At 43.8% G+C, this 26,201-nt stretch overlaps 3 protein-coding genes across 6 annotated transcripts in view; 2 read left to right on the forward strand and 1 right to left on the reverse strand.

The window, feature by feature from the left end:
- GMPS (guanine monophosphate synthase) overlaps window positions 1-4,960 on the reverse strand; it is a 28,417-nt gene extending 23,457 nt beyond the window's left edge. For both annotated transcript variants that reach the window (XR_008466862.1, XM_054204435.1), the window contains exon 1: window positions 4,802-4,960. Coding sequence is in view for 1 of the 2 variants with exons in the window: in XM_054204435.1 (XP_054060410.1) it covers window positions 4,802-4,828 (27 nt within the window). In the remaining variant the exon portion in view is untranslated. The remainder of the gene's footprint in view (window positions 1-4,801) is intronic.
- A 96-nt stretch (window positions 4,961-5,056) lies between these two features.
- SLC33A1 (solute carrier family 33 member 1) lies at window positions 5,057-17,947 on the forward strand. 2 transcript variants are annotated; one of them, XM_054206075.1, is made up of 6 exons: window positions 5,057-5,948; window positions 9,039-9,229; window positions 9,885-10,069; window positions 11,031-11,148; window positions 12,009-12,224; window positions 13,885-17,947. In XM_054206075.1, exons 1-6 carry the CDS (start codon window positions 5,177-5,179, stop codon window positions 14,050-14,052), a joined length of 1,650 nt encoding a protein of 549 aa, XP_054062050.1. In that variant the 5' UTR covers window positions 5,057-5,176; the 3' UTR covers window positions 14,053-17,947. The 2 variants fall into 2 exon arrangements, with proteins under 2 accessions (XP_054062050.1, XP_054062051.1); XM_054206076.1 differs by lacking the exons at window positions 9,039-9,229; window positions 11,031-11,148.
- Window positions 17,948-19,014: 1,067 nt separating this feature from the next.
- On the forward strand, window positions 19,015-24,965 carry C6H3orf33 (chromosome 6 C3orf33 homolog). 2 transcript variants are annotated; one of them, XM_054207076.1, is made up of 5 exons: window positions 19,015-19,122; window positions 19,217-19,276; window positions 21,540-21,693; window positions 22,463-22,623; window positions 23,059-24,964. In XM_054207076.1, exons 1-5 carry the CDS (start codon window positions 19,042-19,044, stop codon window positions 23,329-23,331), a joined length of 729 nt encoding a protein of 242 aa, XP_054063051.1. In that variant the 5' UTR covers window positions 19,015-19,041; the 3' UTR covers window positions 23,332-24,964. The 2 variants fall into 2 exon arrangements, with proteins under 2 accessions (XP_054063051.1, XP_054063052.1); XM_054207077.1 differs by lacking the exons at window positions 19,015-19,122; window positions 19,217-19,276 and adding an exon at window positions 19,304-20,272 and having other exon boundaries at window positions 23,059-24,965.
- The last annotated feature ends 1,236 nt before the right edge of the window (window positions 24,966-26,201 follow it).

Below are 26,201 nucleotides of genomic sequence, written 5' to 3' on the forward strand. Positions count from 1 at the left end.
TCACTTATTTCGAGGGTGGTTTTCCCTTAACTTAAAGCTTAAACTGTTTCCTTGACAATGTACCTTGACGAAGGAAAAACATGGAAGGGTTCTGAGGCAAACACTGCCTCAAAACACACCTTGAAGCTTATGATCACTTCAAGTTTTAATTATGGCACATTAGAGTTGTTCTGCATGTTTGTACCAGGCATTGCAGCCTCTGACCCAGGGCTCACAGGAGGTCCCCACCGCCGCTGCCTGGGCTCCAAAGGAAGCTGGGGCAGCCTGCAGCATGCCACAGTATTTCCACACGGGTCAGATAATCACCCCCGTATCAACCACAGGTTGATTCTGGAGGAGAGCATCACCCTGCTGGGACACATTCTCCCCAACAAATAAATACACAAAAAAGGCTGCCTTTAAGCTTTCTTCGACGGCTACTGAGAGACACTTCAGATAATTGTCTTCAAGTTAACCAAGGAAGGCAAGCACACTGGAAAATTCCAAAGTTTACGCTAGCTGGAAAAGGTTTTATCTAAATTAAAGGACACAAGCAAAAAAAAATATGCTAAATCCCTCAAAAGCCTAAATCCAGGTTAGAGTCAGTTACTTAATTTCTTTCCTTCAACTGGTAGCTGAGTGTGCTTCATGGGGCGCTCTTAATGACTTTTTTAGTCTTGGGTTATATAACAAAAAGGGCACATGTAGAGTAGAGCAGACTTCAGCAGCAAACACCCCTTCAAAGCCCCTGCTCAGATGGAGAGAGGTCACCAGAACTGTCTTCCCTTCTGGGGAACTGGAAGGGAGGGAACCACTTTTAGAGTGATTCTGGGCATTTTCACCTAGCAATTTCTAAAGTAGTGCTTCTTGAGAGAAAGACCAACATCCTTATTCTTTTCTAATTCCATCTTGTGGCAAACGCCATTCCTTGCAGTGCTATTTCTTATTTAAAGTCTTTAATTGTTTCAGAGCACATGCTGTAGCTTGTACCACAAAGGGACAGAGCTCTGCAGCCCTCTTGGCTTAGTGTTCAAGATTGTCCACTTCCACCCACAAGAGACCAGGGTGGGATGTAAGGAGTCCCCTCCAGAGCCCCAGGCAAGCCAGGGGTGCATAGCCAGCCCTTGCAGATGGGTCCACCTGCCAACACTGCTACCCACACATCATACCCATCATCCCAACCTGCTGACTCCTAAGAACCTGCAAAATGAGTAAGAATGAAGTAGCTGTGAAGGCAGTTTTTACATTTTACAATAAAAAAGGCTAAACCCAAGTTATTGTTGGCATCAGCTCAGCTGGACCGATGGCTGAGCTAGTACATAAATCTCATTTTCAGCGCCCTACCCTGAAGGCATCGAGCTGCTTTGAGCAGTCTGGTGTAATTAGCTGGGCCCAAGTAACAGCTGTGGGGGAGACACACGCGTGAAAACAAAAAGAGCTCAAAGTTACATCGGGAGTAGTTTGAAAAACATTGCATAAGGCAGCATAAGTAGGTCTATATCTCAAATGAACCTGCACCTTCCTTAGTTCTGCTCGGTAAAAGCAGGACAGTGATACGTACCCCTTTGTCACCAGCATGAACAGGACAATCCTCTGCACTGTAGTCACCCAGGTGTGAGCACTCAGCTCCCAAGACGGCAAACCCCCCTCACTGAGCCGTCCCTGCTTCTTCACTCTTGTTAGGTATAGCATCATTTGTACAATGATTGGAGGAACACTTTCACAGACAACGGCATCAACATTAGAATTATTTCTTAAGGGGTTTTGTGGCCCTGAAAGATGGCTGTTTAAGGCTTCAAGTAATAGCTCATTGCCCGAGTTTCACTGGGAGTCTGTTAATACCCTCCCAAAATCTCAAAAGCCAGCATCTAATCATAGCTCACAAGGTTTTTCCTCAGATGATGCTAAAGGCATATGGGCTAAAATCCAGTAACAGTACTGCATCCATCAAGCAACACAGATCTTATGGGGAATATATAAGATGAGCAAGGCAACAGGCACCTCACCAGAAAAAAAAAAAAAAAACAACAAACAAAACAACATTCATCTAAAAACTTGCCGCTCCCTTAGATGTGGTCTTAGAGTGAACTACAGGCTGAAATATTTTTCTCTTAGAATTACACAGGGCACTGCCCGCTCTGCTTTTCTCCTGTAGGCAGCCTCACAGCACATCCCAGCATATGTCCAAGCAAGCCCCATCCCAGGAATCAATACAGGTGACTACCATCACACTGACTCTGCCAGAGGAGTTTTTGCACTTCATTTTTGAGCTAATGTAGAACTGTAAGGAGGTTCAGCTCTGAAAAGAGCCCAACAGAAACGTTACTGTAAACCACATGGAAAGAGAGGAAGGAGAAAGGTGGTAAGTCAGTACAGGATCTGGCTTTATTTAAAGGCACCATGTCAAGGCTAGAGATTTTGAACTCAAATTTAACAAGGGAAACTTCATTTAATAAAATCAAAAAAAAGAACAGATGCTGTTAACATGCAGCCAACATGGCAGTTTAGCTCATGTTTGTATACCATATGCATGCTAGGGAAAGATGAAGAGGATACCAGGCAGCCCAACTCCTGCAGGAACAGGGTCTATGGAGCCTGCACCTCTTCCTAGTGGGGATTCTCCAGTTTCTAATAAAAGCTGTTTTTCCCTTCAGCAGGGGCATAACTAGAGTTCCTTGTCTTCTCCTGGTCTGTTTTCACAAGAATCTGTAGAAATTGCTTTTTTTCACAACTTCTGTTGAAGTTGGTTCGGCAGGTGCCCAAGGTGGTTCAGGTGTGGGGCACAGCAGACAGATGCACCAGCCTGATGTCCCGAGAGTGGGACTAAAAACAGAATGGAACTTGTGTACACCAAGAGAAAAAATGGAGGAACAAAGTCTACATTCAGATAATTTAAATCATAAGTCATCCTGAAAAGCACATCATATGTGAAGGATTCCTACTCTCCTCTGTGACCGATGAACCAAATAAACTGATTACACCACCAAAATGCTTTATCTCCGGACTGCCATTTCCCTGTTTCAGAGACGCAAAACCTGGAACCAAGGTCCCGACTGTCACCTGAACTCTATCGCCACCTCCAACTGCACCACGAGGTTCAGCTTTAATCCATCATTTCGGCTTTACCACTTAGTAACACTGTAAGAAAAAAAACTTTCATTGCTCTTGGGTTTTTCGTGCCAAAACCAATAATTATCAGTTCTATAACGAACTGTGGTAGGAGACTTGCCATAAGGCTTGCATTACCAGCTAAGGACACCGCATATCTTATTCCTACCTAGTACTTTAAACTAAGTTTAGCAGGCTCATAACAGCCCACTTCTGCACAATCACAGAATTTTTCAGCATTTCACACTCCCACAAGCTTGCAGGATTTTCATTAATGCAATTTATAAAACACATTAGCATACAGAACAGTCATAATCTGGAGTACCAAGAAGCACCTGGCAGAGCCCAGTCTGCAGCAACAGCCCTTCTGTCCGAGCCCTCAGCTTTCACCCACAATAATAACTTCAGACAAGCCTAAACCAGGAGCCTTGATGTGGCACTTTCAAGACAGCACAGGTTTTACAAGAGTTTAATTGTTTCCCTGTGGTATTAAAATTAAGCAGGTATAAGAACACTTACTCATAATTTTTCAAAGTATAACAGGAAAGCAACTCCTTCAAAGTTGGGCAATCCGCGAGACTGATACAAGAGCCCCCAACCCGTTATCTCAGGCAAACTTTAATTTACATAAGTCACATGCAGATTTCCAACGGCTGCTGGGCCTGGCCCCCTGCGGAAGCCACTCTCATTACACACTTCCTGCAAGTGCACGGCTCATGGAAGATGAGCTCCGCAGCACATAGCTGGCTGTGGGCGTGAGCACCCCGGAGAAGCGGAGTCCTGAAAAGCAGCCCTGGCCAGGAAAGGAGATGGTGTCAACGGTCAGGGAAAAATGTGTCAGAAAACTTAAAGCAGCAACCAACTAAGCGCTTTAAAAAAACCCTCAGAGTCATGTTTTCTTGCAAATTAGATAAAACGTCTAAAACATGGCTTCTATCCTACTACAGAAGCGACTTGAGACAGCTTACAGGGCTTTGGTTCAGAAGTTGCATTGTCAAGAAAAAAAACTTCTATTTCATAAAGGTGCATAAGTCGTTTTGTCCCCCCGCCATGCAGGAGCCACGCCGACACACAGCTTTTTCATCACTGTCGCTGCACACGGGACCTGGGGCGATGGTGAGGGAGCAGCGCGGTCCCGGGGGTCACCGGGACGGGGCAGCGGGCCCTGCGCAGGCAAACCCGCAGCAATTAAGCAAACCAACTTTTCTCTCAGGTTGGCTGAATAAGTTGCCGTTCTTATTAGGACGTAACGCCAAAAAAAAAGAACGTGGCTAGCTGCTAGGGGAGGTGCTGGCCATACCCCCGTTTCGGTTTCAGCCCGCAGGCAGCGCAGGCCGTGCGAGGCACTGGGCGGCCCTGGGCTGGGCCACACCGCGAGCCAACGCTTAAAGAAACCCTACCAAAAAAACTGGATTGTAAAACTAATTGATTTTTTCCGAACAGCCCCTTGCGTGACCGAGCGGGCAGAGCGGCGCAGGGGACAGGGGAGGCGGGCAGCTGCCGGCAGCAGGCAGGCAGGCACCGGCCCCCCGCGGCCCCTGCAGCCGCCTGGCCCCGCTCCCCGCCGCAGATCCCGGCCTGCTCTGGGGGGAAAGGCCGGACCCCACCACGCCGTATGCGACAGCCAGGCCAGGCCCCAGCGGCACAAAGCGCCCGTCAGGCCCGGGCGGGCAGCGTCCCGGGCCGCGGCGGAGGGGAGCGCGGCAGCACTGACCTTGGCGTCTCCGTTGCAGAGGGCCATGAGGGCTGCCAGGGCGGGGAGCGGCAGACGGGCAGCCCCAAGGCGGGGAGGGGGAAGAAAGGGCGGCGAGGAGCCGCCACCGCCGCGCCGCGATGAGCTAATGCCGCCCGGCTGCGCCGCGCCGCCGCGGGGAGGAGGAGGAGGAGCCGGGGCGACTACCTGACGTAAGCGCGCAACGCACCAATGAGGAGCAGCCACGCCTGCTGTTGGCCCCGCGTGCCCGGAAGGGGCGGGGCGGCGCGGCGCGGCGGTGGCTGGTGGCGGACGGGCTGGTGCGCCGTTTGTCCTCAGCGGCGGCGTCCGCTCCCGCCTCGGCCCCCAGTGCGGTCCCGTGGTGCTGCCGCCGACATGTCGCCCGCTATTGCGGCCAAGGAGGGCGGCCGGCAACGCCGGGCCGGGAGCCACCACCACTACCTGGACGTGAGGAGTGAGGCGCCGCCTGGCCTGGTGCTCTGTGGGGACGGACTGCCGGGTGGCGAGGCTGAGGCGCTGCTGTTGCCGCCGCCGTCGCTGCCGCCGGAGGCAAGCTCCCGGGGGGCGCGGGGGTGCCGGGCGGAGCTGGGCAGTGTCCTGCTGCTGTTGGTGCTGTACGTGCTGCAGGGTATCCCGCTGGGACTGGCGGGCAGCGTCCCCCTCATCCTGCAGAGCAAGAGCGCCAGCTACACCGACCAGGCCTTCTTCAGCTTCGTCTTCTGGCCCTTCAGCCTCAAGCTGCTCTGGGCCCCTTTGGTGGACGCCGTCTACCTGCGGAGCTTCGGCCGCCGCAAGTCGTGGCTGGTGCCCACGCAGTACATCCTGGGGCTCTTCATGATCTACATGTCCACCCAGGTGGACCTGCTGCTGGGCGACGGGGAGGGCTGGGGCCCCAACGTGGTGGCCCTCACTGGGACTTTCTTCTTCTTCGAGTTCCTGGCAGCGACTCAGGACATTGCAGTGGACGGTTGGGCCCTGACCATGTTGTCCAGGGAGAATGTGGGCTACGCCTCCACCTGCAACTCCGTGGGCCAGACGGCTGGCTACTTCCTGGGCAACGTCCTCTTCCTGGCCCTGGAGTCGGCCTCCTTCTGCAACAAGTACCTGCGGTTCCAGCCCCAGCCCCAGGGGATTGTTACCCTCTCAGGTACTGCTGGCCTGATGATGCTGGGATGGGGATGATTCTTCCCTGAACCTAGACCATTGCTTTAATGACCGTGGAATAGGTTATTGTTTAAAACGACGCAAACAAACCAAATGCTTTGCCTCTTATTAAGGAGGCCTTTTAAGAACATCTCCATCTGGGAGGAAGGAAAGGGGAAATTAAAAAAAAAATAATTGATTATTCCAAAATGGTGTTGTTCACAGAAATAGAAATGACAAGTGTTCAGGATTGACCACGTAGCCAATTTCTCAAGGAAGGCCTTATTTTAGTAAATTAAGGGGGATTTTGTTTTCTCTTTAATGAATTAATAGTGTCTGGTAATACCACCATACCTAGCTGTTAGTGTAGGGATGTTTTCTGTTTGATGGTTTTGGCGTTGGTTTGGGGTGGGTTTTTTGTTTGTTTTTGATTTTTTCAGAAAGGTTATATGTAGTGGTTGATATTTGGCATATTGCCTGGAAGATGTTTAAATACATGTTTTGTTTGCAAGGTTGAATTTAGCCAGCTCAGCTTATGGGAGGAAAAGAAAAACTGGCACTGCTTCTGGCTGCAGTCTCAAAGTGACCATGGCTAGCAATGAAGAGTAAATTCTCATGGTTTTAGTTTCTTTTCTGTCTCTTACATTGATGCTCTTCCTGTATCATGTAAGAGAAAAGGTATGCCAAAACTGAGTGAATTGTTGTTTACAGGCTAGTTTTCGCTTTCTGTCCTGTACCTATCTTATTGATAAATCAGGATATCAGTTTCCAAGACTGCTGTACTTATTTTGTCTGTGCAGCTATCACAATTGCTAAGTAGTCTTCCTCTTTCCTTCCAGTTGATAACCCTATGTAGAGTAGCCCTCAAAGTAACCCTGCTGGTTTATTGCTTTCCTTTGTTTTCCCTTACTGTGTAGCTCATAAGTGCTGGTGTGTCTCTTCCCTCTTGCTCCAGTGGCAGACTGATGTCTTTTACTGCTGATGCAACCTGCAAATCACTAGTGTAGTTAAGAGAGCTTGGTTTGTCTATTCTTACCTCCAATGTCCAGGTTTTTTCTTGTCTTCATTTTTTTCTCTCAGTACTGTTTGCATAAATGGATTTGTTACTATTGAAAGAGTGCTGTCTTTGAAAAAAAATAAAAATATCCCAAAATCAAAAAACACCAATGCAACCTGTATAACTTGTCCTGGAGTACTAACCTGGGTGGAGTAAGAAAAGCAAATAGCTCTGACACTGTAGTTGCAGGATATGTTTTTTTGGGTGGTAAAACTGGCTGCAAGAAGTTTCTCATCCCTTGTTCATGTGATTGCCACAGTTTGCTGTGTCCACATTTCTCCTGAAGCAGCTGTAGAGCAGTACTGAAAACCAGCTCACTGAAATGAGGAGAGTGGCTCTCTGGTCCTAGCACAGGTTGTAATGGGGCTTGTGATGAGCCTGTTCAGGCAGTTAAAGGAGCAGAAAATAGTTTTAAAATAATAGCTTTTTGCCCATTCAGATCTCTGAAGGCTTTTGTAGGCTGTGTGCTGATGCGAGGGAAAGAACAAGTCAACACTTTGTGATCCCAAGTCAACTTCAAGTTGTGCAGCAGCAACAGCGTTAGTTGTTTGCCATGCAGTCACATGAATGCCTGTCCCAGCATGATGGGAGAGAGGTAAAGCGCAAGTGCAGGAAGAAGGTACCCCTTCAAGGCAGCCCAAACTTACCTGGACTGGTGACTGTGGAGCACCTTTTTTCCTGGGAAGAGATGTGTAGCTGTAGGATTAACTAAAGCTGTTGTGATCAAACACCAGTCCCCCCATGGACACCTCGTTGATGGTTATTTTCAAGCCTGGTCTGTCCCCAGTCTAGTTCAAAGGTTTGCTTTGCCCCCAGCACAACAGTTTATTTTGCTCATAATAGTGTAGAGGCAGAGACAAATAGGGATGGGGCTAAGCAGCACTGGTGGCACCAAAAACTTTATGCTAGAAACTTGTTGGGTAAACTATAATTTTAAAAAGTTCTTTTGCTTGTAGCCTTTTAGTGGACTATATGGCTGCCTTTTTTTTTTTTTTTTTTCTTTTTGGTAATCCAGCCATTACTGTATTGCATCTGACAGGGCTGACCTGATCAGGAGTATTCATGCGATGATGCTCAAAGCTATTTCTATTCCTGTCCTCACACTGCAAGTCTCACTGCAGTGATAATGCTTAGTGCTATTATTAGAGTACCACTGCTGTATGTCTTTTGTAAACAGTAGCTGTGATTAGCATGACTCCCTGAAAATTCATCTTTTACTTAAAAATACATATTCAGGGTACCTTTTTTAACAGAGAAGAGAGCAATCAGACAGCATTGGTTATGGGATCTTCTTTACTTTAGGAAAGGGAGAAGTAGCTGGTGTGGAAGCAGCAGAAAATGGTTTGAAATGCCTTTTTTTCCTTTTACACTGAGAATGCTGGGATATAGCTAAAGTAGTCTTTCTGTGTTTTCTTACATGCTTGTTGTGCTTGTCGCTCTTCCTGTGCATAAGAAGCAGCTAATAATTGACTAAACTTTTGCACTGTCTTTGCCCTTTCACCAGCCCTTGCTGCTTTCTTTCAAGTCACCGTGAGGCTTCTGAAGTTGCTCGTGACCAGGAAGATAAAAGGCTACTTCTGTCTTACCCTCTGCATGTTACTGAGTTCTTTCTTGCCTCTTTCATAAAGGTAGAGGATAGGATTAATTTAGATTAATCCATTCACTAACTCAAAAAGTACTTGCCATAAAATATTGGTGGGTTTTTACTATTGCTGCCTTCAAATCCCCAATTTAGAAAATATTATATCTGCTTAAAATAGAGTGCTTGAGGGTTAGCAAGTATAATAGCTACTTAAAACAGCCATATTTGAGTGACGTGCTACTTGATGACTGTGTAAGAAATTTCACCAGGCCATCTTTACACTCATAGGTATAAATCTTTTGTTTCCTTCAGATGGTAGATAGATACTATATAGGGAGAATAGAACTGAGGCATGGAATAGTTACATGACTACACAGTAAATCAGCTGGGGAGTTGTGAATGACTTCTTCCTCTGAAGTTTTTTCCCTGTCTTGTAACTATTTTTTCCCCTCCAGATTTCCTGTTTTTCTGGGGAACTGTCTTTTTAATTACCACTACACTGGTTGCCCTTTTGAAAAAGGAAAACAAGGAACTAACACCAACAAAAGAAGAAACAAAAGGCATCACTGATACATACAGGCTGCTATTCTCAATAATCAAGATGCCGGCAGTTCTTACTTTCTGTCTCTTGATTCTCACAGCAAAAGTAAGTAAATACATGTATGAATAGTTGGATGCTGCTGATATCAGTCTGAAAGGTAGTTGAATCCCTGCAGTGTAACTTATTTGTTAGTTTTGCTAGTGGTTATCATCAGAGTTACAAATTTTCACATAAAATTTGAAACAGAATTGTTTATATCATCGTGCTAAGCAGGGTTATACAACAGAAAACATTTGTTTGAGCTTTTTTAAGTGTTTACACAAGCATTAAAGAGAAGTTTGATTGCAATCTAGTATTAATTTGTTCTTAAACATTTTTTAAACAGTTATGGTTTTTGTGTAGTCTGCAGTTAAAAGGACAGAAAATGTTTCTTTTAACCTAAATCTTGTTCCCAGAATCTGCAACTCTGTGCAAACTAGGTTTCCATGGCTTCTTGTTGGCCATCGTGGATACTGACAGCAATTAAGGCACAAGCATGAATGTCATTGCTCTGTTTAATGTTCTTGGTATAGTTTTGGCACTGATGACAAGAAGAGTATGCAAGTGTAGAACATGGTTCAGAACGGATTTGGAAATCAAATGAGACACAAAAGAATTGTACTCTATCACATTTCTCAATTTACTTAATACTGAGTAACCTGAATTTCTAGCCAAACTATCACTGCTTTCCTCAATTTATTTTTTCTAACTTATATTGCAGGTTGGATTTTCAGCGGCAGATGCTGTAACAGGACTCAAATTGGTGGAAGAGGGAGTCCCAAAAGAGCACTTAGCTCTGCTAGCGGTTCCAATGGTTCCTTTACAGATAATATTGCCTCTGATTATCAGCAAATACACAGCAGGCCCCCAGCCACTGAACACATTTTACAAAGCTATGCCTTTCAGGTAAAAACAAACAAATCTTGTTTGACAGAAACTTAGTAATTTGTGTATTCAGATCAAGTATAGGATTTCTTGTGTAACTCTTAAACTTCCAGATACAAGAAAGTATGTCAGAATTCTCATAGTAAGTAGAACTCTGTGTCTTGTGCCTTGATTCATGTAGTAACATGTGTAAGCAAGTGGAACATGAGGTGTTGTTAAGGTACATATGCAACAACATTAGAGCAGTACTCTCCTGCTCTTACTAAATGTTGTTAGTTCCTTATTCATGAACCATTCTGACTAGATCCGGGACTCTATGTGTAAAATTATGCGTGCTTCCCAATCTAAGAGTGGCAGAACGCATTGACAAGTCATTTGGTGCATCTACTGGGTGTGTGCTTTACTGAAGTAACTGAGGGTGAAAGAAGCTGAATAAGGCTGATATGGACAAGGAAACATTTAATTTCTCTGTTACATGTTTTATATAGGAGTTTGCTTATGGAGTTCTAAAACCAGTGAATCCAGCAAATTACCTAATACTGTGACTGGGTAAATCATGTAACATGTCTGTAACGGGTAGATGCTACTTTAACATGTTCTTATGCAACTATATATGTTTTTGCAAAAAAAAAAAGAGTAAGTTTTCCTCCAGCTGAATTTGGTTAGATGTCTTGTGTGTTGCTTTCCACAAAAAATACGTGTCTGTTGGAGGGGCAGGGGAGAAAGCTAGTATAGGAGATCTGGTAGTGAATTATGTTTATGTGGATGATAGAATTGTTTAGGTATAAAACGTTTACAATTTCAGTGCTTGTCAGATATTTAATATCTAATTCTATCTAAGGCAGAAATACCTTTAAGTATTTACATATAAACTGTTTTAATGTATTCTGTATGTATAAATATTTGAGAGTAGCTTTGTATCAAGGAAACACAAGCGGAAGAGAATTACATGAATTATGTATTATCTTTCATATTCTTCCAGATTACTGCTTGGTCTGGAATTTGCTTTTTTGGTATGGTGGACTCCTAAAGTAAAACATGAAGGAGGATTTCCTGTTTACTACTATGTTGTAGTATTGTTGAGTTATGCTTTACATCAGGTAATGTATACTGTATGTGGGAAGGGGAGAGGGATGGGAGGGTATTTATATCAATCGACAAGAGGACTATAAATGCTGTTATCTGCTTTTCTTACTTACACTAGAATTCATGTAAGTCTGACCTGTTGTGCTGTGTGGCTATATTTTGTTTTGATACCCTTGCCAATATGATTTCTCTTTCTTCCATGTGGTACATTAGACGTCTTCTATGAAGTTACTTTTAGTTGATCAGATCTGCTTTTGTTTCATAGATTTCCCCCCCCATCCCCCCCAACCAGAAGCTCAAAAGCAGGGTGGCGTTGGAGAAATCCCAGCATTCTGGCAGAGTTTCGCAGACGTGATGATTGATGATTGTGCTTGTTGTGCAGATCTGTAAAGTTATATGATCTTCGTCCTAGAAAAAACTGCATTACTGATTTTTGAAGGAACATCATAATGGATCTGATCCAAAGGCCTGGAAGACAAACTCCTGATAAAAACTGGGCTTTGGATCAGAACTAAAGTGTATGCAATGCCTTGAGAGTTTATTTTAAATGCAAGAGTCTTATTTTTATGTGCTATTTTAGCTGGCCTTATAGTTCAGTTTGATAACCTCAATCATTCCGATGCATGTGAGGCTGGGTCCATTTCAGCATGACTTGAGACAAATGGCAAGGCTAACTTCTTGGTATGACAAGAGAGACAGACTGACAAAGTAATTTCTCTCTCATGCAATTTTAAGCTGTTGGGATTACTTTTCAGTCAATGTTGCTAGCTTCAAGTAATCTCTTAAAGCAGTTTTTATCTTGGGGTTTTTAGTCGTCATTGTCCGTAACTGGGGAGACCTTACTGTCCTGTGGGTTTTCTTCCTTCTTCTATAGATTACGCTGTATAGCATGTATGTTGCAGTAATGGCTTTCAACGCCAAAGTCAGCGATCCACTGATTGGAGGAACCTACATGACACTCCTAAATACTGTGTCGAATCTGGGAGGGAACTGGCCTTCCACTGTTGCACTCTGGCTTGTGGACCCACTTACGGTGAAAGAGTGTGCAGGGGCCCAGGAACAGACCTGCGGAACTACAGTTGCTGCAGAAGTAAGTTTGGAGGCTGTAAAGGTCTTTGTTCCATTATTTTCAATGAAATTGATTCTCTTGGTATTTTTTTGCCATTGAAAACCTTCATAGTGCATAGCTTATGCTTAAAAATTCCCACCAATTGAGCTAATTTTCCTGTCTGATAAAATTAAGTCTGTTTTTATCTTTGCACTTTTAATAACTTAACATCTTACCAAAGATTTGCTGTTGCAGAGTAGTTGTCCATTTCTTTTTGGGCTGGCAGGAAAGCCTGGTGGTAGAAGCACTACGTTGCTGCTACGTTTTCTGGAGTGTGAGGAGGCTGTTGTTATATTTTTGAGAGTAAACCCTGCTAAGTTCAGAGTTTTGTAATTAGGAGCTCTGTTCTTGGCAGGCTGTCTGTTCCCCAAGTCCTTTAAGTTTTGTGATAGGTTTTTGTTCCTTCTGTCTTTCTGGAGGCTTCCTATCTGAATACCTTTATACCTTCTCCCATGATGTTACTTTGCTCTCTTGTCTTTGATCTTCACTTTCTATGTGAAATTGAGCGGTGTCACTGGCTGCCTTCCCAGTTTTGGGGAGCCCTGTGGAAGAGAACAAAGAACGTGCTGTGCTACTGTACACAGATCAAACAACAGGACGCAAAACTGCTTGGAAAGCAAGGTTTCAAATTCATCTCCTCATGAGCAAATTAGGTGTTTGGAAGGGTGGAAATGTTTTAGGGTTTTGGGGGATTTTTATTTCGTTCTCGTGTCTGAGATTTATTTCACTCTTGAATGCCAGGACTCTTTGGGATGTGGAGGTTCTCTAAATAAACAAAGTGTTCTAGGAGTCAAATGTGACTGGTTTGAACTTGAGTTGCAGCTTTTACTAGTTACAGAGGGGAAACTGCTTCCCCCTAATGTGTACTTTTTCTGCCTGTCATGGGCTTGCCCCTAATTAGGTTCCCTGGGCCTGGGCCTCTAGTGAGCTTAAGTCCTTCCACCTTCACCTCACTCCCCTGATCTTTTTTTGCATCCTCCCAGTTGGTAATGTTCCTCCACCACCACTCCCTTACTCCTAATCTGATCTTGACATGTCTCAGAATAATGAAAATGCTGGCAGAACCTTAAGTCGGAGGATTGATTTGGATTATAGCAGTATTGAAAGCTGAACAATAGCAGAAATGATCATGTGCTATACACATAGCTTTTAAATTCTGGAGTTTTTGTCTTCCAGTTCTGCAACTAGAAAACATCCTGGGCATGTTTTTCCCAGAGATACGTGGCATTTTGTACCGTCTGTTTGCAGACTCAGTGTGGTGAGATGCAAGGGTATAATTTCTAAGGAAGTCATTTGCATGGCTCAGAGGGAAAAAAAAATCTTCATGGGATTAAGAACAGTGCCTGTACCTCCAGGCCAGGATGAGACAGCTGGACAGTTTCTGTTTTCTAGAGTTAGCCCCTTGGGCCAATATGTTCCACTTAACAAATGTTTTATAACAGTTTTGTTACTTTTCATAGCAATGGTACACTTGGAAGCCTCTCTTACTAACTCCATAAGCAGATTAAACAAATATATTTAGTCATAACCAAGAGCAAGTAAAAAAATAACAGTGGATATTTAATGCCTACTTTCTAAAAGTCTGTGTTTCTGTATCTCCCAGAGAATACTTAATGCATCAACTTCTGCTTCTGTCTTTCAGCTCTGCACAAAAGCTGGTGGTTCCTGTGTTACTACCTTGGACGGTTACTACGTGGAATCTGTCATCTGTGTCATTCTGGGATTTGGTTGGTGGTTCCTACTTGGGCCAAAATTTAAAAAGCTGCAGGATGAAGGACAGTCTTCGTGGAAGTGCAAGAGGACCAATTGATGCAGTTTAAATATTGGATGGACTAGCAAGGTCATTTTAGTTTTATTACAAAGACATATCCCATAATCAATAAACAGGAATATAGGTATTTTTAAATGCCACATCACTGAAAAAAGGGGTGGCTGAGACCGTGGTATGTTTGTATGTGATACCACTCGCCCTCCCAATGTTAAAATGTAAGTTCAGAAAGTAACTGTTAAAAAAATGGCGCCTATGTACTACATACGTATCCCCGAGCTCTAGCTTCAGAGTCACGGCTGCTGGTATAACCAGCGTTTGAATTTCCATATAGTAACTATGGAAAAGCTAATGTGCCATGTCTGTCTAAACAGCAGCATTGTCAGCTAAGTTCCAGCTCTTTATTTTCAAACAGAAATGATCTGACACAGGGAGTTGACCCGGGGAAGGATGTCAAAGGCATTTTGACTTGTAGGTTAAGCGTGTTCTACTATGGAATTCCTTGTGGGAAGATAAATGTAAAATGTCTGTGGGCTTTGTTTCTTCTCACTTTCTGAACTGTAACCACATCTCAAAGGATGGAACGTTTCAGAGATTCTTTTAAATGTATTTTCTGGCTTTTATAAGCTTTAAAGATTTATAAGAAAATATTTTTATAAACAAATTACATTTGTTTAATTTATTTCTGCTGTTTCAAAGCATTTTGATTTACGTTCAAGGTACTTTCTTGACAAAAAATTGCTGTAAGGTAGGACTTAAGAGTAACGCACAATACTCTAGGCCTTGAGTCCTGAAGATATAAATTGGACAGAGCAGCAGTTAGCACGCAAAGGCAGGCTCCCAAGGCCGGGGGCACGCAGGCCTTTGGAAGGCAATTGTTATTTTGAGGGAATGAATTGATAGTGTTGTTTCCTCTATGTCACTGAAATGTCTGAACATTCAGAGTCAATATCAGTGGAAAAAAACATGATTATTCCCAGCTAGGGGTAAGAAAAGATGATCAGTGCCTTTGGAAGTGATTTGGTGATGACAAACTTGCCAAATTCTCAGTGAGTTGGTGTACAACTTGCTGTCACATTTATCAAACAAGCTAAATCCTGTGGTAGAGCTGCTACAGAAACTTATTCCTGATGCTGTGTAGTGGAAACATTCCCGTTGCATTTGTCAAAAATGAATTCCCTCCTGAGTGCCTTAGTGGTGTACAGCAAGCATACTGTACGCCAAGAGAGAGGGCACCTGGATAATGTTGGATGTATATGGTACATCATTATTAAAAAAGAAAACTATTAAAAATACCTTTGAAAGGTACATGATTTTCTTTTCCATTCTGTGTTTTTTGCCTTGTCAATATTAGAAGTACTGCCTCCTGAGCTTTGTGTTCCAGACTCCCGAAATGGGTTGTGGATCTTTTGTTGCTGTATGTTTTAAGAAAAAAGTAAATCAATACCAACTTTTGACTGACTGGAAGGGACATGGGTGTGTACAAAGTGTCTACGTGACATGAGGAGTAAGAAGGTGTCCAGAAGAGGACAGTGTGACCAAGTGTTTCCTCTGTCTCTTCCCCTCTCCCTTCTCAGGGGGATGCCCTTGGCAGTCAGTGGAAAGCCAAACCCTGAGCGGTAGATTTCCCCCGGCTGTGAGCTGTGGTCCAGCCACACCACGTTCTTGCCGTTTGTTTCAAGTACAGCAAAATCAATCAAGCTAAATAAAAGCACATTGTTTTTACTCCCTAAACTAGAAGTTTTCCAATTTCACCTCTGCATAAGCACAAAGAATGCAAGAATATTTCAGAGACTTGTAGTCAAAGGTGGATGCGTCTCAGTCCTAGCCAGATCATCTCCACTGGATTAACTGCGTATGAGGCACTTCGGTTCTGTGTCTTTACTGGAACAATGGGCCACTTGCTTTAATTGCATCTTGTCCATACCTGGAGATTCTCGTTTGTTTGTTTGTTTGTTTTTTAGTTTTTCTGAGTTTGAGGAAAAACAACTCATCTGCAGAATGTGGGAAATCAAATTCATAGATGTTTTAGGGTATGCTTTTACTTTGCAATTTTGTTTCACTATTTCTGAAGGTGCTGGTGAAACTTGTTATTAATAACAATGGGTTAAGAATTGCTTATCAGTACATTAGATGAACTTGGCAAAATCAAAATTGAACACACACTCCAAATCAGTAGTACTATATATGATGGGACCTAAATCAAGTAACTGTTTCCTCTCTCCCACTGGAGAAACAACTGATGGAATAGGTTTTTTAATCTATGTTGCTATTTTGTAACACAAGTCAGAAATGTTACTGCTATACCAGCTGATTAGCTAAAAAGAATCAGTAAACTTTTGGTCTTGCTACTTTTTTTTCTCCTAACGAATTTTAAAGTGAAATAATTTAATTTCTTTTGAAATATTAAAATTATTGTAGAATTAAACATCTTTAACATTAAAAAAAAAACAAACCAAAAAAAAAACTTTTCAAAAGACAAGAAAGAAGCAGCCCAACCTCTTCCTTGAGAGTCTGTCATTGAAACAGGAGCTGGAGGAGTGATACCAGGAGCTGCTATAGATCCCTGAGTTACTGCGGGGCTGTGTGGTCCTGCGTGACCCGAGAGGGCCCGGGGGGAGTCAGATGTGTGTTCTCTCTAGCAAAAGGGAAATGGCAGAAATTAGATTTTTGTAGGTAAAGGGTTTGTCCTGATTTAAATTCCTGATCAGGCTCATTGTGAGGTGAGACAGGTCCCAGGGGAGAGGGTGGAGCGAAGGGCCGGTGCAGCAGGGCATGGGAGGAGAGGGAGAAAACAGCTTTCCCCTTCTTCAGTGCCCGATACACAGGGCTGTGTCATTGTGGGGACTTGCCATGCAGGAAAGTCATCAGCACCTGCGCTCCCCAGTGTAATTTGTTGTTTCACAAGACTTCCTTAAGAGGCAAATACTGGTGCTCCAAAATTCAATTCTGTAATTCTAGTGCCCAGAAAGAGCATGGGTAAGGCAAAGTTTAAGGTTTGACAAGCTGTGCAAAATAGGATTGTGCACCTGCTGCTGCTGCGCCCTGCTCCTGCGGCCCCGCCAGGAATCAGCTGAGGATCAGACCCGCCAGTCCTGGTGAACTTCAGTGCTGTCAGTGCGCTACCCATTGCAACAATCAGCCGTTCTTGGTTTAAAATACCAACTCCACATTTCATCTTTGTTACAGGCACTGGTGCCGATTGTCAAAGGTTCTTCTTTTTCTGTAAAGTTGTTGTGTTTCATTGTCTTCTGGCTGTTCTCGGTGTAGTTCCACGTGATAAATGCTGTTTGACACTGGCTGGTAAAAGAGGGTGTTCAGATCATTTTTGATCTGATAAAATGGGAAGGAGAGTTCTGTCACTAAGTACTGTAGAGTCCACTGTGGGAAAGCAGAGCATCTCCCTGCAGCAGGGAATGGAGCAGACGGGCTTTTGTAGGCAGGAATATTGTCTGACTCTTGCCCCCACCAGGAGACAATGCTATTTGTTTAGCATTTTACCCAACATCCAATTCGTAGCAGTCAGCTGTACGCCTCCAAATTGTTGTTTGGATACAAGTTATGTTTTTCCAAGAGTTTGCACTATCTCTATATTTATTACTTAACCTTAAAATGTTCACATTTTGTAAATAAAGTAAAATTAACAACTGTACTGCTTTTTTTGAAAAAAATTACAGGGGTGATATTTACTTGTCCAACTTACCTCATAGCCAGTAATTTAAGAATTGTTTTAGTTTGAACCTTACATAAAAAGTTTTGATTCAAGTATGAATTTTGCTGCCTTCGATTATAAACTCCCAACTAAATCTGTGCTTTTCCTGAAATCCTGAGTTGTGACCGTTATCAGTATCATTTCATGTATTGGCTGTTTATGTAAAAACCTAGAATTGGGCTTTAATGGAAACGGGAGACTTGTGTAAACATCAATCCAGTTTTATGTCATTGTCTGATTATTTTCTTAGAGCGTATGTATTTCTGTAAAGACCATATAGGTGCATTGCACAGACGGGCATTTGATTCACCTGAGGGAAACGGTTGACTTGAGCCATTTGGTAATGAATTACAAATATTTGTTAGTTTTGAACTAAGGGAAAAGAATAAACAACAATGATGAATACAGGAATGTTCCAAAGTTGTTTTTTTCTCTTAAGATAGCACCCCAAGGTGTGACAAGGGAGCTGTATCATAGTGCATTTTGCAGAATCAGAGAAGGTGTATCGCAGGTTTGAAGAGATGAGGTAATCACCAGTTCTCTTGTGAGACCGCCCCTGTGTCCAGCTCTGGCGCCCCCAACATAAGAAGCACATGGACCTGTTGGAGCAGGTCCAGAGGAGGCCACGAAGCTCGTCAGAGGGCTGGAGCCCCTCTGCTGTGAGGACAGGCCGAGAGAGTTGGGGCTGTTCAGCCTGGAGAAGAGAAGGCTCTGGGGAGACCTTAGAGCCCCTTCCAGTCCCTAAAGGGGCTACAGGAAAGCTGGGGAGGGACTCTGGATCAGGGAGGGGAGCGATAGGATGAGGGGGAAAGGTTTTAAACTGAAGGGGAGATTTAGATTAGATATCAGGAAGAAATTCTTGACTGTGAGGGTGGTGAGCCCCTGTCCCAGGTTGCCCAGAGAAGCTGTGGCTGCCCCATCCCTGGAGGTGTTCAAGGCCAGGCTGGATGGGGCTTGGAGCAACCTGGTCTGGTGGGAGGTGTCCCTGCCCAGGGCAGGGGGATGGAACTAGATGATCTTCAAGGACTGTTCCAACCCAAACCATTCTGTGATTCTATGAGACCAGACCGAGATCTCATAGAACGACTCCGCGATCGCCAGAGTCTTGCTTTGCAGCTGCCCGAGTGTCGCAGCGTTACCGCCGCTGGGTGCGGACGCTTGGCACAGTCCGAGGCGGGGCCCGGCCCTGGATTCCGCCCCCCTCCGCGGTCGGGCGCTCCTGTCCCCGCCCCGGCTCCCCCGGTTCCTCCCCGGCTCCCCCGTGTCCCCGCCCCGGCGCTCCAGGCCGGCGGGCGGCGCTGTGGGCCGGGCGGGCGGCTATGGCGGAGCGGCGGAATGGGGCGGCCGAGGGCCTGTCCCGCCTCTCCGAGTGGGCGGACGCGCACCTCGGCCTGCTGCGGGTAACGGGGACGGGGACGGGGACGGGGGGGCGGCGGCGAGCGGGTGCGGGGACGGGCCCGGGCCCGACTGAGCCCCTCTCTCCTCTGCCCGCAGAACCTGAGCACCGGGATGGCGGTGGCCGGGGTGCTGGTGCTGGCCCGCAGCGTCCGTATGGTGAGTGCGGGGGGGCCGGTGTCAGGCGTGGCTCCCCTCGTGCGGCATCTCCGCGGCCAGAACCCGGGCACCTTCCCCGCCATTCCTTTGTTTGTTTGTTTCTAACCTACGGTGTTGTTTTCCTCGGTTCTGCCTCTCCCTCTGCAGCTTCCTGCAGTCCTTCGTACGCACCGTCCATTCTGGTGTGCAGCCCAGACAGAACCACAGGATGGTCGGGGTTGGAAGGGACCTCTGAAGACCATCTAGTCCAGCCCCATTCCTCCCTGTCAAAGCAGGGTCATCCAGAGCAGGTTGCACAGGGTGGCGTCCAGGCGGGTTTTGAATATTTCCAGAGGTGACTCCACAACCTCTCTGGGCAGTCTCTTCCAGCACTCTGTCACCCTCAAAGTGAAGAAGTTTTTCCTCGTGTTTCCCACGTTCCAGTTTGTGCCCGTTGCCACTTGTCCTCTCACTGGGCACCACTGAAAAGGGTCTGACCCCATCGTCTTGACGCCCATCCTTTAAATATTTATAAGCATTGATGAGATCCCCTCTCAGTCTTCTCTTCTCCAGGCTAAACAGACCCAGGTCTCTCAGCCTTTCCTCATTAGAGATGCTCCATTCCCCTGATCATCTTCGTAGCCCTCTGCTGGGCCCTCTCCAGTAGTAGCCTGTCCTTCTTGAACTGGGGATCCCAGAACTGGACACAGTACTCCAGATGTGGCCTCACCAGGGCAGAGCAGAGAAGGAGGATGACCTCCCTCGACCTGCTGGCCACACTCCTTTTAATGCACCCCAGGACACCATTGGCCTTCTTGGCCAAACTGTCTCATAGTCTGAGTAAAGCTGAAATAGAAGCAGTTTTCTCACATCTGTTCTCCATACTTCCATGAACAAAACTGCCTTTTGAATATTTTTAAGCATGACCCTAAATCTTCCTTCACTTCTTCAAATGACCGGTTTGTGGCATGTGCTGATGCTCCCCCGCCAGCTCCAGCTGCAGCTGCGCCCATGCAGGTAGGGAGCAATGGCTCTCCGGTGTCGATACAGCTCTTTAAAAAATAATAGTCACTCTGATCTTCCCTCTGCACAACTCCAAATGCAATTTGCTATGAGAGAACATTTGTATAAAGGTTTTACTTTAAAATCTTACCAGAAAGCCTGAACTACAAAAGTTGCCAGAATTCTTTTTTTTTTTTCATTTTTCTGTTTTGTTTGTTTGTTGCCTTTTTGTTTCATTAAACCCAAGGTTCGTGAATGTGTTACCCAGGCTGTTGGAGCTTCCAGTGCAAATGAGATGAGACTTGAACAAATTCTCTTTGTAAAAACCTTCAGGCTTTCTGCCTGCAAGGTCCTGAGTTTCTGTATTCCTAGTGGGAGACCTTATGGAGCACAAATGGGAAGGTTTACTGAATAAATAATATAGAGTAAAAAGATCTTTAAGTTTAGACATAGTGTTTTGGTTTATTTCCCCTAAGGGCTGGTGTGTCCCAGCAGTTGCACATAAGCAGGTCAGTACTTTCCACAGCTGTAGAGAAGTAGGTCGGTGTTCTACAAAAGGCTTCTTGCCCTGAGACTTCCAGATGGCGTCTGAAGTCCTGGGTGTCCCACCATCCCCAGGGCCTGTCCTTCTCCCTCCACCCCTAAACCGGTGGCAGTTTCGCTCCTTTGCTGCTGGCCAAGTCCTTCCTGCTGCTAAGCTTAGTTTTCCTGTGTGATCACGTAACTATCCCTTTGAATCCTCCTGTTAATTGAGGGCTGTGGTGTCAAATTTAATCTTCTTGTGATCTTTTCAAAGGTGTACACCTGCTTGTGTCTCTCTCCTTTTTTCACTCCCTTATTGAAGTCTATGTTGTTTCTGTCCTCCCTGCTTTGCCTTTGTTTTCAGCGTGTCTGTTCTTTGCACGTCTTGGCTTCCTTTCACTCCTGTTCTAGCACTGTTCAGGCCACTTCTGAAATGCTCTTTTCATGGTGAATCAAGTGAACTTCAATATGCACTGCTCAGAAAATGCCTGTTTCTTTTCTTTCTCTAAATGTTACCTTCATGCTCTCTCCTAATATTGCAAGTCCTGTAAGTGTCTGGAAAGGCTGGCACATAATGGCTTCTGCAGCTGATTACTATTAAAAAAATTTTATATATGTGTATACAGACACACACACTCTTGCCCATGCTTTCTAATAATAGATCTGTAATTTGCCAAACTGTTTTAAGAAGTTGTATTTAAAGCGATTGTTACTGCTCTATGCTTTTTCAAAAACTTTTTCTTGTTCTTTCCATCAATAGACAACAAAGTTTACACGTGCTTCGGATATACCTGTGGTGTTTGTAGAAAAGAATGTGAAATTGCGGGGAAAATTACATCATATAACTGAGAAAGGCCTGGAAGTTGAACACATTCCCATTAGCGTTCCTTTCATTACGTCAATACAGAGAAAATGTGAGTAAAAGAATGTGAAGAACAAGGGTATGAATGAAATGTTGTTCTTAACATGGCTACACAGAGAACGGGCAGGGGCAAGCTTGAGAGGAAGGGCTGAGTTACAATCCTGGCTCTGTCTTTTTCCATACTTCACAAGGCAGGAAATTGGGGAATAAAGGACTGCGAGGAGACCTGTAAAAAGAGCTTGCCAATTACAGTATTTGTATTAATTGGCATCATTATTGTGATATTTTTCTGGCAGCAAAAGCTAGCATGCGGGCAGTTCATTTGCATACATAGCTCATCTCCTTCCTGGCAAAAAGACTCTATTGGAATTACTCTTTTATTTAGGAATGAAGGTCTGGCAGCCACGTACACAAACCCATTCTTTAGGGACAGTGACTTCGCAGAAGTTGTCCATCAAGTCTGTGAGTCACACACTTGCTTTGTGAATACCTGCAGGTGCTGATGTTTCTTGCCTGTTGTTTCTGCACCTTCAGATAAAGTAATAGTGACTGATAATGAAAGCAGTTCTTTCTATTTGTATTCAAAATAAACCAACCTAGCTTAAACCACTTATGCAGTCTTGAATTATTTTTTTTATTGAAGGAGAGATGAGACCAAATCCTTATTTGCAAATGAGCTGTGCTTTGGGGAACTGAAATGGATTATTTTTCTTTTTTTAAATCCATGGGAATAAATTCATTACCAACAGCTGAGGATCAGTGCAAAGCATGAAATTTCTTTTGCTGCATTTAGTAACAAAGTTCCCTCTTTCTATAATCAGGGCAATCAAAAGGTCTTCTGCTGGTGAGGCTTGCTGGGGTGAAGTTGGCTCCGGGTGGCATGGCCTGGTTACAGCAAGAGTTAAAACCCAAACAAATGATATGGTTCCAACTTCTCGGACGGGAGGACTCGTCCCTCGAGTGCCTTGTTTTAGTAAATAAGGTAAATATATTGACAAAAATTGACTTTTATCTGCAGTTTTGAGTTTGTATTTACACAATTCAGTTATCTCAGTACATTTAAGGAATGTTATTATTTGTAATTTATCTATCTTAATATGAATTTTAAATGTTGGATTTGTAAATCGCATTTCAAGACTAGTATTTTTGCAGACTGATTCACAACAGGAGTGTATTTCTCTAGGCTATATCATGTAGTTCTGATGACCCTGATGTGTAGTCCATCATATGTTCTCTCACAAATGTCTTGCATTAGTATTATGTTTAACAGTCATCTGAATTCCTCTTAACTTCTAACTCTTTCTGCCAGAGGTTAGTAGTAAAGCTTGTGTCTCGGAGGGAGTCCACACACACAAAAAACCCCTCAAAACTGTTTTAAAGGTGAAGTGAATATCACATTTATTTTGCTTTTTTATAGGGTCAATTTCTCAGCGTGTGCTTAAATGAAGAGATCTTGAGACAAGGGCTTGGCAGAACAGCACGTATTGAAGGACTACACCATGACTCCCGCCTGTACTGGAAACTTCACAAAAGACTGCTTCAAGCAGAGCTAAAGGCCTTGAAGAAAAATAAAGGAATATGGAGAGAAGAAAGCTACTCTGAAAGAATTAGAGATCGTATAAGTAACAGTAAATTTGTACAGACATTGAAACAATTTGCGAACTGGTTAGGAGGCTCTATTAAAAGGTAAAAAGGGAGACCTGCTTGGAGCAATGCCAGTTACCAATGTTATGTGCTTTATGTAAAGTAGAAGTTTATGATAAAAAACAGTGCCATATTTTTGAGGGTCCCTATCCTGAACAGAAAACCCATAGTTACTTAATGCCGTATTATAATTGAGATGGGACTGAAATTTTGTAGTAGTATGCAGGCCACAAATTAAAATGTTCTGAAGCAAAATTTTTCTACAATAATGTCCTGAATGAGTTGTCCACTTTTCCACCTGCTGCATACCTACACAGCTGTGTTAATGAACTAGTGAAAGCAGTCAACAGTCTAGTTTTTAAGAGGTACAGAGTTAGTTCACAGTATATGGCCTTAAATGCTTCTCTGTTACATGTCATTACTACGTAGCCCACATTGGTTAGAAAACTCTGTTTCAGACCTTTACGAAGCTTGTGGTATGTGTTTACACACAAGCATTTTGTTTGAGTTCTATTCTTTTATGCATAACTTGTGTTTTAAAAATCTTTCATCCTGAATAATGGGTTGCATTGTTATCGATATAAAAGGTAATTTGTTATGGCTGATCTTAAAAAGCTGGTCATAACAATATGACATAAGGTCATAACAACTAAAGTTTCTCAGGGAAAAAAAAATCACTTGGTATATCAAAGAATATAAATTAATATGTCAGTAATCCAAATTTTTAGAAGACAACATTCACTTGAAGAGGAAAACCCTGTGCTGTTTTTTCTCATGGATTTATAAATACCTAAAATTAGATGAAAATAGAACTTGAACATGGAATTTGAAAAGGTGGACCATACCATGTTAAGAACTTAAATTCCTGTTCTTGTTTTATTTATGAAACAGGTGTTTAGTATATGAGAATGTCTTATTTATTTTGTAAATATTCTCAGAATAAAGATTGAATTTCTTATGTTCGTTGTTACATGTTTTATATACCAAGCACCTGACCTTTGTTTAACATCCCACAGTCGCAATGTTTATTTAAAGTGAAGTGTTTTACAGATTTTCTTTCTTTCTGTGTGATTCCTTGCCAATGAAATACTAGGGAGAAGAGTGTGGTACAAAAAAAAATCTTAATAGCTGAGCATTGCTTGTCTGACAATTAGTTGCTATGTCATCATTTTACCTGCTGGCTTCAGGGCAAAATTGTGAATCCTAAGGTCCTAAAAGAAAAAGCAGCTTTTCCTCAAGTAAGAATAGATGTTAGTGCTTCTTTATTACTTTTGCTCCTGGGTCCTCTCAGGGGTGAGGCTGGTTTTTGCAAAGCACAGTGAGCAGCTAGCCATAGTACCTGCAGTGCAGATCTCAGTGTTGGAAACCAGTGTGGGGAATGGGGAGCAGCTCTTTGGGCAGAGGCAGACCTCGATCAGAGCTGGAAACCTCTGCCTGTTTAAAAAAAAAAAAAAAAAGTGAGGCATCTGGTTTTATGCGTTATACAGGGAAGGACTAGGCCAACCACTGCTGTGGTACTTGCGCATAAAAGTCATACAGATGGTCAGGGATTCGGCATCAGCCGTGGCATCCTCCGAAGCGAAACTCAAAGTTGACTTTTAACCCCAAACTACAAATTCAGTCTCAGCAATCGTCCACTACCCATGAGTGATTATAACTGTTCCTACATCTGATAAGTAGAAAGAGCTTTTCCAAACTGGGCATAATTGTACAGTTATGATTTTTTTTTCTGTAATAATTAAATATAATTCTACTTGGACTTCGCACTTCAGTGTTGCAAATGAGTCATAGGAGGATTTATCACAAAAATCCACTGTAAAGCTGAGAGAAAAATCTCAGGAAACCACATGCTACATTTCTAGCAAGCAGAGGTGTGGTGTGGGCGAATATGAACCGAGTTTCTTCCCTCACAGTCTTGTCTCTTAGCCCATTTTACCCTTGATGAAGTTCAGAAAAAACCCGGAGATTTTTCTAAATTACAGCAAATTGTTGTATCATCCTTTCCATTAGGTTGTGGCTTGTGAAGGATTTTTAATAGGTGTCAATACAGCTGTTTTATCACTTAGGTAGAGGAAGCCTCTCCTTAGTCTGAACTAAATTTTTGAAGTTCCCTTCCCTGTATTTGTGGTCATGAGGTAGTCTAACAAATAATTTCAGAAGGAACTATGGAGAGGGATATCTAAAATCTTTGAATTTAGGCCTCTGATCTTTTTTCACGTTTGTTGCACATGACAAGAAGTTTTGGTGACGTGCTCTTACTATAGGTTTTGGTCAGAATAGAAATCCAGGGAAGCAGCTTGGTGTAAGGGTTCAGTGCTGTAAGGGACAACGCTAGTCTCACAGAGAGTAACTGAGCGGTCCAGGATTTGAGATTGCAGTGACAAATGATTTCATGAGGGTCAGCTCCTCTAATTGTTTGTTAATGCTGGTTTCCTTATCATCCAGGGCTTGGCTTATCTGTTTAAAAAAAAGCACCACCACCACACCCTCCCCCCTCAGAAAAGCACAACTCAGTTCAAAGCTGGGCTTTCCGTCTGGGCAAGGCTTGAGAGGTTGCAGATCTTGTCTCTGTGGGAGGCCAGTCTATTGAAAAACTGGTAACAGGAGTAGAAACAAATAGCTCTGAAGAACCGAGCTGAGGAACTGACTGGGAGGTCAGGGGGAGAAAAAGCACTTTTCTCCATTATATAAAAACACCCCACGCTGCCTCTGAGGAGCACTATCCCATTCCTTCAGCCACAGCAGCAATGCACGCAAGAGTATTTCCAAGCAGAGGATGCACTTTTTGTGTGATTTGGAACAAGAATTAAACTGTTTAGCTCTAGCGCCTTCACCCCTTGCAACTTTGAATACGCTGTGAGCAATACAACTTAAAAAGATCATAGGGAGTGACAGGCCTCCAAATGGCCCACTAAG

The sequence above is a fragment of the Rissa tridactyla genome, chromosome 6 (genome assembly GCF_028500815.1).
Source record: "Rissa tridactyla isolate bRisTri1 chromosome 6, bRisTri1.patW.cur.20221130, whole genome shotgun sequence".
Classification (NCBI taxonomy): domain Eukaryota; kingdom Metazoa; phylum Chordata; class Aves; order Charadriiformes; family Laridae; genus Rissa; species Rissa tridactyla.